Below are 13,129 nucleotides of genomic sequence, written 5' to 3'. Positions count from 1 at the left end.
TTTTGTTTTGGGTTTGTTTGTTGTTGGGGGGTTTTTTGGGGGGTTTTTGGGAGGAGGGGGTATTTTAGGCGCTCCCAACTGCATAATGCCATATATGCGCACGGGACACATTAAATATTTTCAGTTTGGTAGGAATTTTGAATTTTGTCCGTGTGGCGGCTGAAGCGTACTCTTATCAATTTTAGGACCACCAGAGATCTTTTACGTGCTCAACGTACACTGGGACCTCTGAGATTTTTCGCCCATATCCGAGAAGGCTTAGTATTTGATATTGCCTACCCTAAGATCAGGGGTGTGGCTGAAAGACAGAGAGCAGGAGTAGCAGCTGAAAGAGTCAGGAGCTCAGAGGAAAGGGGGGGGGGGGGGGGGGCTGAAAGGGGAAATGAAAGCAGATGACAGAATATTATTAGAGAGCAGGAACAAGGAGATGAAAGGAGAAAATTTTAGAGGAGAAAATGGACCGTTGCTATCAGGTTTCGAACACGGGAGATATTGTCGAATGAGAGGTGAACACTGTGCCTCGATCAAGATCACAAGAGACCCCCCCCTCGCCCTTTGTTTTTAGTTATATATTATTTTTGGGGGAAAGCAACTGATCTGTCATTTCTTACGGTATTGCTTTCACTTCTTTCTCCTATGCTCCAACATCGGATTCCTTTCCTTCGCAAAGCATTTTAAATATTCTGCCAGTCTCCCTCATTTAAAAGGAGAGTTTCGGAGCTAGGACGAGCTGCGCACACTGTGGGGCGAGGATTAGCGGTCAATAGATTCAGAAAGTGCAAGGGTAAGTGTACCGATAGTGGCTTTACTTTAGTGGTGGGTTGGCTCAGAAAAATACTCTCTTTAAAAAATCTTCTGTGGTCTAAGAGTTAGAAGCAGATCAGTCTATTCATATTCTTTTTCTTCTTCTTTATTTTCAAAAGGGATCGTTTTCAAAAAGTGTTTTTCTTCCTCCGGTTGCAACAGCACATGCGACCCCGGGGCACGTTGCCGTGCACGCATCAGTAGCCTAACTTACCATTAATTTTGAGAGTGACCTCCCTTGCCGTACTGTTATTGAAAAAAGTACAAAAGTACATGATCAAAACATTGGGACTCGCCGGTCAAACATGACATTGATGTAGGCCCTACCAGCGAAGAAAAACAATGTTTTCGCTCAGGTAGGGTAGAATGACTCGAAATGCAAATTTCACACAGAACGTCTTATTTCCTTAGTGCTTGCCTTTTATCATTTGGAATGTGGCTTTGAATTTTTAACCAAATTTTAACGGATTTTTGAGCAACAAAGTCAAATTGGTCTCAATGATAATGATTGAATGTTGCAGATCGACTGTACTAATTCTGTATATATTATTACAGTTTACAGTTCAGTATAATCTAGATCTAGATATCTAGATTTCTAGATCTAGAATGTAAGTGTACATCGTCGGTATTTTTTTACTAATACACTCGTCACATGTACACGTTTGATATACTATTTTTCTAGTAGTATTTTGCATGCTGAACACGAATATAATGGCCTTCATTTTTGATTTTGCCGCAAATCAATAGTTATTAGTTATTGATTGAGTTATTATGTTTGATAATAGTAAATTTAACTATAAATGAGGGGGTTTCAGACTGACCATGACAAGATCCACTGAGCAGATTACAAGAGTTAGGATTTTGGGTCAGGGTAGGCCTATAGGTTAGGGTTAGGGTAGATCTATACCCTGCATAGAATATCCCCTCTTTTGTGTGTTGTTGGTCGGCCAGCCCTCTGCGGAGCTCCTTCCAAACACACACACGTCGTCATCATTGCTGACGCTGCTGCTACAAGCGGCGAACACGTACGCAACAGTACAGGCAGGAGAGGTCTGACAAATTTGGAAGTGGTTGTTCTCATGTGTCGCTATTCTCACCCCCTCGTTTTACAGGAAATGACCGTAGAGGGTTCAGGGCTGAGGTTTCCAGAAATGATCCAGGGGGGGGGCTGATGCTCCACTGGATTGTGTTCGTGGTCGGAATAGTCACAGTAAGGGTTGTCAGTTTGGAGGGATCGCGTCTGGCCCGGAGAATTTCATTTGGCTCTCTGGCTCTTTTTTTTTTACTCCAAACTCCCAATGTTCAAGAAGAAGGGGAAAGAAGGGGCAAGAAAAAAAGAAAAAGAAAGAATAAAAGAAAACGAAATGAAAGTGAAGAAAAGAGCTTGGATTGCTTAGTAATTGAACTAGTTAACACGATTTAACGCCCTCGCCCATTTGGTCTGAATAATTTACTACCCTTCTACTTCTATCGTCGTGCAAGAGCATAATATAAAAGTCTCGTGCTTGTGTCTCATTACACGTTCATGCACGCTCTCTGTTCCTTGGACCAATGTAGTGTGTGCAGGCAGAGAGGCCTGTCATCATTAAGTGTGTAAACAACGAATGGTCCAGCCGGTCTCACATCCCGTCCAGTGTCATCAGTAGTGAGACATATTTTTTACTGGAGAGGCGAAAAATGTTTTAACATTATTATTATTCTATTTTTTGGGTTTTTTTTAATTTAATTTAATTATTTAGCAAAGATCTGGTTAAGATGATCATCTGTTTCAAAAGTCTGCTTCATAATTTTCCATATATATCCCATAATCCTGACTTTAATTCTGTAAGAGTGCTCCTTCCATCTCATGGGCTAGGGTGCTTGAAGCTGGCCGAACTATTACAATAAAGAAATATTGATGTACATCACTGTCGATGTCCGGTCGGGGGGGGGGGGGGGGGGGGATGAGAATAGCAGATCATGAGTTATTCTCCCCAGGTGAGAATATAGTTGGCCGACAAATTTACACTTGTGCAATAATTTCCACAGATGAAAAAAAATTTCCTGAAATCATCTGGGAAGCACAAAAAGGTACAAGATGGCCAGGTGGATTAAGCACATGATCAAAGGCGCGATCATGTTTGTTCCATCATATGTGGCCTTCACCGACATTTTCTATGCAGTGAGGACTGTAGATGGTGTATCAATGCAGGTAATCGTGATTATGAAGTCTTCAGTGTTGTAATGTGAGTATTTTATGATAGGTGGCCAGACCCCACCACCATGGGGGCTCTCTTGGTCTAGAGGTATTGTGTTTGCCTCTCGTTCAACTGGTTGCGAAACCCGACAGCGACGGAAAATTTTCTTCTCTTCAAAAAACTTCTCCTCTCACCTCCTTTCCTGATCTCTAAATTTGTTCTGTCGTCTGCTTTCGTCTCCACTTTCTGCCCCTCCCCCTCCTCCCCCTCCCCTTGCCCCCTCTTTTCTCCAGACTTTTTCTTCTGCCTTTCTACTGCTACTCCTTGGCTCCTTTTTACCACTGACTTCCAGCCACACCCCCGATCTTATGGTAAGTAAGATCTAACACCCATCCTTCTCGGGTAAAAACAAAAAGATCTCGGAGGTCCCATATTCAAGTTCACACATTACGACGGGGTGCCCACTACAGCTGGATTTGGCCGATCGCCCGACTCGATCGCCTGAAACTGAAAACAAACACGTTTGTTTTTGAGGCGATCGAGTTGGGCGATCGCCCCGATCGGCTGATCCCATCCGTAGTGGGCACCCCGTATAAAGATCCCTTGGTGGTCCTAAAATTGATAGTAAGCTTCGGCCACCACCCTGGCAAAAACCAAATTAATTCCTAGCAGACTGAAAATGCTCAATGTGTCCCACACGTTCATGTGACGTTATGCAGTTGCGAGCGCCGTAAAACATCAAAAACAACAATAAAAAATCCTCACCATGTGACAAAAAAATGATTCTCTGTCTATTTCTTTCAGTGCATATTGCATATTATATCGACTGCTCACTGTAAGACTCTGTGTCGCACGTCATTTTTCAAAATGGCATGTGGCGGAGTCTAACACTAAACAGCTGATATCTTTTTCCTGTTTCTTTGTGACATCAGTAGCTTAGTGAAAAGTTTGTGGTATTATAAGCCGTTGGACTTGCAACCATTAGGTCTTGAATATGATACATTTAACTCGGGCCTAATATTGTTGTGTCAGTTGGGAAGAACACTTATACTTTAAAATAATCATTTCTTTTGTCAATTTATTCATAGAGGGATGAGTACTCAGCTTTAAGGTACTGGAGAGTCTTGTCAGTCAATCTATGTTCTTAGCACCTAATCATAACAATCTAGTCTTGTTTTAGCTTTAACCCCCCCCCCCAATTACCTCCTCTATAGGTCGCATGGTCATAGATTTTCACAAAATGAAAAGCGATTGTTCATACTGGTAAAACATTGTGTTTGCCAAGATGGAGAGGTTGCTGAAATGTGTTTGTCTTTCATTTTAAAAAATACAAGAGAAAAAAAACCCCTACTCAGGATAAATATTTTAAAGGCAAGTAATTAGTAGCTGAACGTTGGGGTATAAACAATCTATAGCTATTGGTCTGTATGTATGATAGCAACTGATGTTTGCCTTCTGTCCTCAGTTAACCTGCAGCTTATGTTTGTCTGTCTGTCTTCAGTCAGTCTGTCAAATAGCATCTGATGTTTGTTCATCTGTCCCCAGCCAACCTTGAATGCGGAGGGCAACAACACAGATTTTGTGCTGCTGAACCGCTGGGCGGCTTCTAGCATGCAGTTTGAGAGAGGAGAAGTTGTTTCCCTTGTGTAAGTACTCCATGTCATTTGTGGGCTTGCTGTGCTGAGTTCTGATTTGTGTGGTTGTTGTACATGCAGACCTGCCAAGAACTCCAAATAAATCGGAGTCTTCCAATGTTTTAAAGAAAATGTTGTGCATGGAAGAACTCTGATTGATCAGATTTGCATGAAATCCAATTTTGTTCTTGAATTCCATTTCCATTGGTCATACGCACTTGTCGTAAGAGACTTGAAAAAAAAATGTCAATTTGCAATATTCGCATAACAGATCATTAATGGCATGATGATACACATTTTAATTTGTGTTTATTTGTGTGTATTTGTAATTCACAATTATTTCATTACATAATCTGATTCTACTGCGGTTCTGGAGACTCCAATTTTTTCCCCTCAGAGTTTTAAGGAGGATTCTCAGGGAAACTCCCTGTTTTTGATCATGGAGGGTTTGGCATGTCTGTGCATGTATTATTTTCCACCTTCTTTGGCACGAATTTTTGGTTTGTGCAGAGGAAAGTGTAACTGATAGTTAGCACCATTATACAGAAAGTGGTGCATTTTTAATTAATATCAAAAATGTGTTTTTTTCTCGTTGCTATCCTTGTTGTGTGTGTTTGTGGCCGACAGGTTGAGGGGGCAATGGAGCCAGTTGTTGTAGTTGGTTGTTGTTTTGTCATCTTTGCACCTATCCGCAACGTTAAAAAAGGTGCTTCTTGCAAGTATCAACGATCCTTTGGGTAACGCCTGAGGCAGCCTATAGTGCAGTCAAAAATTCGTGGCGCAACTTGTCCTCAAATATCTCTTTAACGGGTGAATCAATGTTACCCATACTTTGCACATCAGTTTGTATCAATTGTCTTAACTTAATCACATTTTTCCACAACCACTGAGGCTCTATTAAAAACTTATCTTCCTAAATTTATATAAAATACTTTAAATCTTCATCACTCTGAAAATGGGATTGTTCACAGCTCTTCCCGCTCCTCGCACACATTTTGCATACGCGTATGGCCTTCGTCACAGCTCACCTTTCTATGACACTTTTTAGTGGCAAAACTTCTTACAAGAAGTTAATTTTATAGTGAACACATTTTTTACACTAAAGGTTTCCTAAACATACGTTCAATGAGCATAATGTTGCGATTAGAAAAAAATGACCAACTTACTATTAAAAGTGATATTGCCAGAGGTGTTAACTTTTTAAAATCTGTAGAAACCATTGACCAGGATTTTTTATTGGTATTTATTAAGGAATTTTCTAGAATACAGTGTTCAAGAGTTTGAAAAAATATTCACCTGTTAAGACAAATTGATATAGATCTAAGTCATTGCGCAAAAGTTTGATAATCTGTGTTCGATAGTAAGGAGATATTTGACAATAAGTTGTTCGATGCATTTTTGACCGAACTATAGTCATTGGTTGTCCTCCCCAAATAATTACTATTACTTGTTAAGTTAGTGTTTTGTTGTTGCTGTTATTGTCCAAGTGATGTTCCCGATTTTATCACCCTGCAGTCCAATGTTCGAAAGTGATACTTACTAGTTCATTTGTCTTCTTAATCATTTTTCAAAAGTATGATCTCCAAGTCATGCCATAGTGGGAGAAAGGTTGTTTTATTTGGCCAACAAAAATGTTTCACTTGATTATCTTTGTTCTGAAGACAGCATCTATGTAATGTGTGTCCCCCTTTTACTGAAAACATGTTTTTACAGATTTAATGTTAGAGTGTAGGAGCTCATTGCCTTTTTAGCAAAGATGCCAGCCTGATGGTAGTCCTTATATTTATATGATGGCCTCTCACAGTATCATGAAACACTGGTAATGCACCTACTGGGGGTGTTTTTTATAGACTGTTGACTCTGTGTAAACATGTTCGAATATTTAAACCATCCCCCTAAATACAGTTAATGTCTTGATATTTTTGTCTTCAATTTGAGAAGGTACATTGTACACAGTATACCTCAGACCTTTATCATTAGATTATCTGATTTGCGGGTGACAGAGTACGTTTAGTGACAACTTGCCTCTATGCGGTTTTTAACGCAATTAAGTCCAAGGGATGTAGCCTTGATATTTAAATTCCCCTGTGAGTAATGAATGATTGTCCCCCTTTGCGTGAGTGGCGAAATTGGGAGCGCTTTTGGCCGTTTTCCAGTCATTTTCAATGTCTGATACTTTTTTATAAAAATGTTGTTATTATGGTATACTTTTACTTTCTCTCGAATGTATTTCCTTTATGTTTGGTTCCAACCTTACTATTTTAGTCGGAGGTGTTATAAGAGATGCAACCTTGACGGCTTTGTGGACACCGATTTCAGTCAGAGGATAAGATAAGAACGTATGGGATGCAACCTTTTTGATTGTGAAATAACCCACCGGAGTGTTTATACTTACTCGGAAATATAGATATTTTATCCAGTGTATCGCCTTTACAATCCTCACTTTCTTTTCTTTAAAGTTTACCGTTACCTCTTTGGTGAAATACGCTGGCTTTGTAACAACCTATTTGTATTACACGTAGTGTAAAATAGTGGTGACTTTTTTGGAAACTGGGTTTCAGGCTTGTGACTTCTTTGTAGTGGTCTGTATCGTTGGCGCCATTTCGATGCCGGCAGTCGGGTTTTTTTTTTTTTTTTTTTTTTTTTTTTTGGGGGGGGGGGGGTATTTCTACATTATAAGTAAATCTCAATCCCTTCGTTCTTTACATAAGTTAAAAATGTCTTTTGATCATGGCATCATGGCGACCGGTACGCTTCCCCAAAGAATGTAGAAACGCCAAGCGTGCCTACTAGGCCAGGCAAGTTCCGGATGGAGGGATAAAGTGTACAAAGACTTCTGGTGTTGTTTGCTCCTCCTTTCCATTCTAACATCCGTCTCCCTCTCCTCTTACAACACCTTTATTTAATGTTCGGCATTTACTTGTCATAATTGTTTTGCGAGTGCCGTAAAACTCTAACGAAACAATAATAATATGATTTTTTTCTATCGATAGGTAGTGAATAGACCAGGCCTATACAACATAGCTCATCGTCATAATAAAATACCAATCTGACAGAAAGAAAATTATATTTTTAAAAATCCTGGTTGTACCCGGTGATCCACCTGTTCAGGTTTTACTGGAGAGTTGCTCCTGGTCTACCACTTCCTCGTTTTCCTTCTACTTTCAATCTTTCAAGTAAGGCCTTTATGGCGGTTCAAGAGTCCCAGAAACTGCATTTTAAATTCAACTGTTTATTCCGAATTGTCTTATAAATAAGTGAGAGGCCGACTTGCGGTTTGTTTTGCTCAGTTTATTCTTTGGAAAGGTGTGTGGTGTGTGTGTGCATGTGCGTGCGTGCGTGCGTGTGCGTGCGTGCGCGTGCTGGGGGAGGGGGTGTTGCACGTTCCAGATCATCTTCTCCGGCTTTATCCAGTTTTGTCGTAAACATTTTACATCTCCACTGGTACAGTTCATTAGTGAGGCAGCGTGGTGGAATCAGGCTCTCGTCAAAATAATCAAAGTGAAGAAGCTTGCATTTTTCCGCAGGTTTGTGAGTTTTAATCAAATTTTTGTTTTTTGGCTCAACACCTTTCATGCCCATTAAAGAATTCATTTCTGTGTGGATTTGTCTTAAAAACGTTGATTAAAGGCATAAAAATGTAAATTTTCAGTTACCACGGACTCTTAAGCTAAGGAAACAACTAATCTTTGGTGGCCATTTTTTCACTAATTTTACCTCTGAGAACAGGTGACCCCCACCTCCTTCATTGGCAAATATCTCGACTTGTATTCAAGATAAATAGATATTTTTGTCATTGAAATAAAGACAAGTGAACAAGCTTTACGATCACACCAATAACTCTACATGCCCAAAAATTGACGAGAGCCTGATTCCACCACGCTGCCTCATATATATTCCCAGGCCCTGTATACCGACGTCCGTGTTGTAGCGGTAAGGCGCTTCGCCGTCGTTCACGCAAGACCGGAGTTCGATTCCCGTGTTGGGAGATTTTTTTAAATCACTGTTCTGCTGGGATGTTGTATCCCTCTCAGACCGGGTTGGCCCTGACAGACAGGGTTGAAACCTGCCTCCTAAATGATCTAAATTGTGTTGATGGCTTTCCAGAACTCTACGGGAGCGAATAGATAAAAAAAAAAAAAAAAGACCGCGCGCACAGAAACACACGCACGCACGCCCGTACGTACGTACGCAAACACAAACGCACACACAAACACGCACGCACGCACAAAAAGCACACTTGCGCACACACACAAACCCACACACACACGCACGCACACACACGCACGCACACACACACACACACACACACACACACAAACACACGCACACATAATATAACATACATGCACACGCACACAGAACGGTCAAGGTCGGAACAAAAGTGCGCTTCAAGAACGCATAACTTTATTAAGGAACACAGCACCGCCAGATGCACACGTTCATTGCACGGCGGTAATACAATGGTCGTAGACGACCGAATTATTGGCTCGTATCTTTACAATCATTTTCATGGTTCATGAGAAACGGTTCAGCAACGCTAAATGGATTCATACACTATACATGTACGCCAGATTGGACACGGAGTAGTAATCAATCAAATCACAAAGTTATGGGTCTGCATCCATCCATCCATCTCTCTCTCTATCTCTCTCTCTCTCTCTCTCTCTCTCTCTCTCTCTCTCTCTCTCTCTCTCTCTCTCTCTCTCTCTCTCTCTCTCTCTCTCTCTCTCTCTCTTTTTCTTTCTCTTTCTCTCTCTCTCTCTCTCTCTCTCTCTCTCTCTCTCTCTCTCTCACACCCTCTCTCCACCCCGTCTCTCTCACACCCTCTCTCTGCCTCTCTCTCTCTCTCTAAAGATAATTAGATATACTCATCTTGTATGACTCACTTTATATTCCTTGACATGTACATAATAATGTATCTTGAAAACAAAGGTGGTTAGGGAATCGAAGTAGTGTCAATGTTTGTCTGTATTGAAAGTATGTTTTGATTCGTAATCTTAGTCTCCGGGTTCGAAAAGAGATCTTAATGTGCTTATACTTATACATGCACAGTGTGTGTGTGTGTGTGTGTGTGTGTGTGTGTTTGTGTGTGTGTGTGAGAGAGAGAGAGAGAGAGAGAGAGAGAGAGAGAGAGAGAGAGAGAGAGAGAGAGAATAACAGTATATCTTTGTTAGTTTATGTGTAGGTGTGGTGCGAGTTTGTAGGTGTGAATGTGTGTGTCTGTGTGTGCGTGCGTGCGTTTGCGTGCATGTGAATAGGTGTGAGTGTGTGTGTGTGTGTGCGTGTGTGTGTTGATTCATGTGTATGGTTGTGTAACGACCGTTCCGCCAAAATATGCGCAAAAAGCTAGTCTGTAAAGCTGGTGTGTGTGTGAGCGCGTGTGTGTGCACGCATGTGTGTGTGTGTGTGTGTGTGTGTGTGTGTGTGTTTGTTTGTGTGTGTAAGAGCAGTCTGTGACAGTATGGTTCTTTCGGGTCTGCTGCTACGTCTGCGAATTCGTGAGCAGCGCTGTTCTGGAGGAGGTGAGCGGTGTGCTGGGGGCGTTTGGGGCCAGTCCTTCTAGCGGTATGGCTGCCTTCTCCTCCTCCGCCAGGGGGTCACGGTAGTCCTTCCGGTGACGCAACTTCCGCACAAGAGCCACGCTCACCACCAGCAGAGCGAAGCCCAAAACGCACGCCATGCCCACGGCGATCTGTGAGCCGGACACGCGCACAATACCGCCCGCCGGCGCGGCCACGCGGCGAATTTCCGTCGTCGTGGTGTAGTTCTGGCAGTGCACGGGCTGGTTGCGCCGGTACACCAAGCATACCTCGTAAGTGGTTCGCGGTTCAAGTCCCGTGATGGTGCATTTGTGTATGGAGCCGTGTAGGAAGACGACCCGGTAACCCGACACCTCGGCCGAGCCGTCTTCCTCTTCTCCGCCGCTCTTTCCGCCGTCCTTCAAGGTAGCGTCATCTTGCCGCGCGTTTTCCGCCTCGATAGCGGATGGTCGCAGGCTCCTATAGACTAGCTGAAATTGCGACATCTGTGGGCGCGGTATCGAGCCGCGCCACGACACGGTGATGTGATCGCCACCCACCTCCACCTGTACCAAACGCAGGGGTTTATTGAGCACTAGAACCACAGTAGAGCTGAAGTCATCCCCTACCGCGTTGGACGCACGGCAGCCGTAAGGTCCGCTGTCCGCCAGCGTTAACGCCGCGATATGTAGACGTGTCTCCCCAACAACGCGCACTGACGACGCCGGCGTGGTTTTGCCGCTTCCATCCGGCCATTTCGGCGTGGAGGTGGCGTTGATCTCGTATCCACCGGGCAGGATCCAGGACACCGACGGGGTTGGAACCCCCAACCCGTGGCACTCGAGCCAAAGTTCTGCGCCCAGGCTGAGGTTGAGGGTGGCGGGGAAAAGCGCGAGGGCGACGGGCGGACAGGTGGGAGGGAAGTACTGCAAGGGCAGCTGTTGAAGAGGGATGGGCGCTCCGCCGCTGGGGAAATAGCACGCCACGCGGCCTGGCTCGCTGATCACAGTCACATGCCGGCCCAAGGCGGCGCTGCTGTTGCTAGTGGTAATGCTGTTGCTGTTGCTGCTGCTTGTAACAGTAGACTTATTTGAAGAGTTGTTTAGCGTGATGTTGCGAGATCCGAGAATGTTGGAGCTGGATGAAGCATTGGTGGGCGCCGGGACAATATGATCTGATGAAGATGAAGATGAAGACGACGTTGGTGATGTGTACAATGAGGACAGCCCAGAGGCCAGTTCTGAAAGTTTGGATGAAAGTTCTGCCAGTGACAGCGTGGAAGGTTTATTATTTGAAAGGGGGACGTATGCAGATGTTGACGACGGTGTCGATGCACGTGATGGTGGCGATGATGATAATGATGGTGATGGTGACGGTTGTGATAAGGAGAAAGAAGAATTTGCTGATGACGGCGCGTTTAGATTAGAGTTAACGTCACCACTGTTGCTGCTACCACTATTACTGCTGCTGCTGTTGTTGCTATTGTCCGCACCAATGCCGCTGCCACCGTTGCTGATGCTACTGTTGTTGTTTTCAATACTGCTGTCGGTATTTGGTTGGCGAAGCTGAGAGTGATGATGATGCTGTAGGGTGAGTCCCAGCTCCTGCCGGAGCCAGTAGATGTTGCAGTCGCAGTGCAGCGGGTTGTGGTGCAGCTGCAGGTCCGTCAGCGACGGCAGCGAGGCGGGCACGCGCTGGGACAGCGCCATCAGCGCGTTGTTGTGCAGGTGCAGGTGGCGCAGCGCGGGCAGGCCGGAGAAGGCGTCGGGGTGCAGGAACACCAGGCGCGGGTTGTCGTGGAGCTGGAGCGTGTGCAGGTTGCTGAGGTTCCGGAACGCCCACTTGTCCACCACGCGCAGGCGCGGCAGGAAGCTCATGGACAGCTCCGCCACGCGCAGTCCGCTCACCGACAGGGACGGGAGGCGCGAGGGGGCGATGCCGTCCATCAGTAAGATGCTCAGCGCTGGGAGGTGGGAGAGCTCTCCGCTGGAAGACGAGGGGGGAGAAAGGGAGGGTGATGTGAAGGAAGTTGGGGTGTTTATGTTAGTTTTCCCGTTGTTAGGGGATTCCCCTTCGGTAGAGGCGTTACCGGAATATATTGTCATGGCTACTTCGCGGAGCTGTGGATCTCCCACGCCGGGCACTTCGCGGAGCTGGAAATTCCCCGAGAGGTTGAGCAGGCGTAGGTTTGTTAGTCCGGTGAGGGCGGTGTTGGGGACGGCCCTCAAAGCATTGTCGGACAAGTCTAGGTGTTGGAGGTGGGAGAGGCGGTCGAAGAGGTTGACCTCTAGGTCAGCGATGTGGTTGTCGTTCAGGTACAGGGAGGTGAGCGAGGTGAGGCCCATGAACCACTCTCGCTTCACTTGGTACAGGTCGTTCCTGTCCAGGCGTAGGACCTGCAAGGACAAAGGTAACGACGTTACTGAGTCAGTCATCGTCTCTTCGTTTGTTTTAAAAGATCATTACATATACGTCTTATGGCCCCACGATGGTATATATTATAATATGAACGACGTGATCTTTTATAATAAATCTATTTGTTTTTTGCCCCTGCTGTCGTAAGCTCAACGTCCAACGCTAAAAATGTACAAATACAGTCAGTCTTTTCAATTTTCAGTTTCATTTTGCTGTTCTAAAAGAGCACTCTATTGAGGGTGCTCGGGGTTTAAAAATCTCTTGTTACACAAATTGGCGCTCGTCAGTAAATGCTTGTTTATATTTCACTCCTCCACCGACACAACTTCGATTATTTAGAACGTGGGCTGCTTCGACCCCGCTTATCTTGTGTATACATATATAGAGATACAATATCCCAGCTTACAGATGGAGGTATCCATTTTTTTTATAAAAATCAACACTTTCTCACTTTGGAACCACGCAACTTGAAATTTAGCCAACCCCCACCCTGAGCCTACTCGTGGAAACCGCCCACCTTCCCACCCCAGACCCCTCATGTGACTTGTGGTTACCGTAATGTACTGTTTCATCCGCC

General features: G+C 44.4%; 2 protein-coding genes across 2 annotated transcripts in view; one reads left to right on the top strand and one right to left on the bottom strand.

Annotated features, from left to right (window-relative positions):
* Nucleotides 1–546: 546 nt before the first annotated feature.
* On the top strand, nt 547–4,627 carry LOC101853154 (mitochondrial inner membrane protease subunit 2; the record flags this gene model as incomplete). Its single annotated transcript, XM_013081012.1, is given in 3 exon segments — nt 547–1,160; nt 2,833–2,995; nt 4,527–4,627. Coding segments are annotated over 2 exon segments (215 nt in total), but the record flags the coding sequence as incomplete, so codon positions are not given.
* A 5,276-nt stretch (nt 4,628–9,903) lies between these two features.
* Nucleotides 9,904–13,129, bottom strand: part of LOC101852916 — a gene marked incomplete at its 5' end in the record, with an annotated part of 13,186 nt that continues 9,960 nt past the window's right edge. The window contains 1 exon segment of the mRNA XM_005095682.3: nt 9,904–12,533. Within this exon segment, the coding sequence (XP_005095739.1) occupies nt 10,101–12,533 (2,433 nt within the window). The 3' untranslated portion in view covers nt 9,904–10,100.

The sequence above is a fragment of the Aplysia californica genome, unplaced genomic scaffold (genome assembly GCF_000002075.1).
Source record: "Aplysia californica isolate F4 #8 unplaced genomic scaffold, AplCal3.0 scaffold00111, whole genome shotgun sequence".
Taxonomy (NCBI): domain Eukaryota; kingdom Metazoa; phylum Mollusca; class Gastropoda; order Aplysiida; family Aplysiidae; genus Aplysia; species Aplysia californica.
This window is presented reverse-complemented; position numbering and strand designations above follow the sequence as displayed.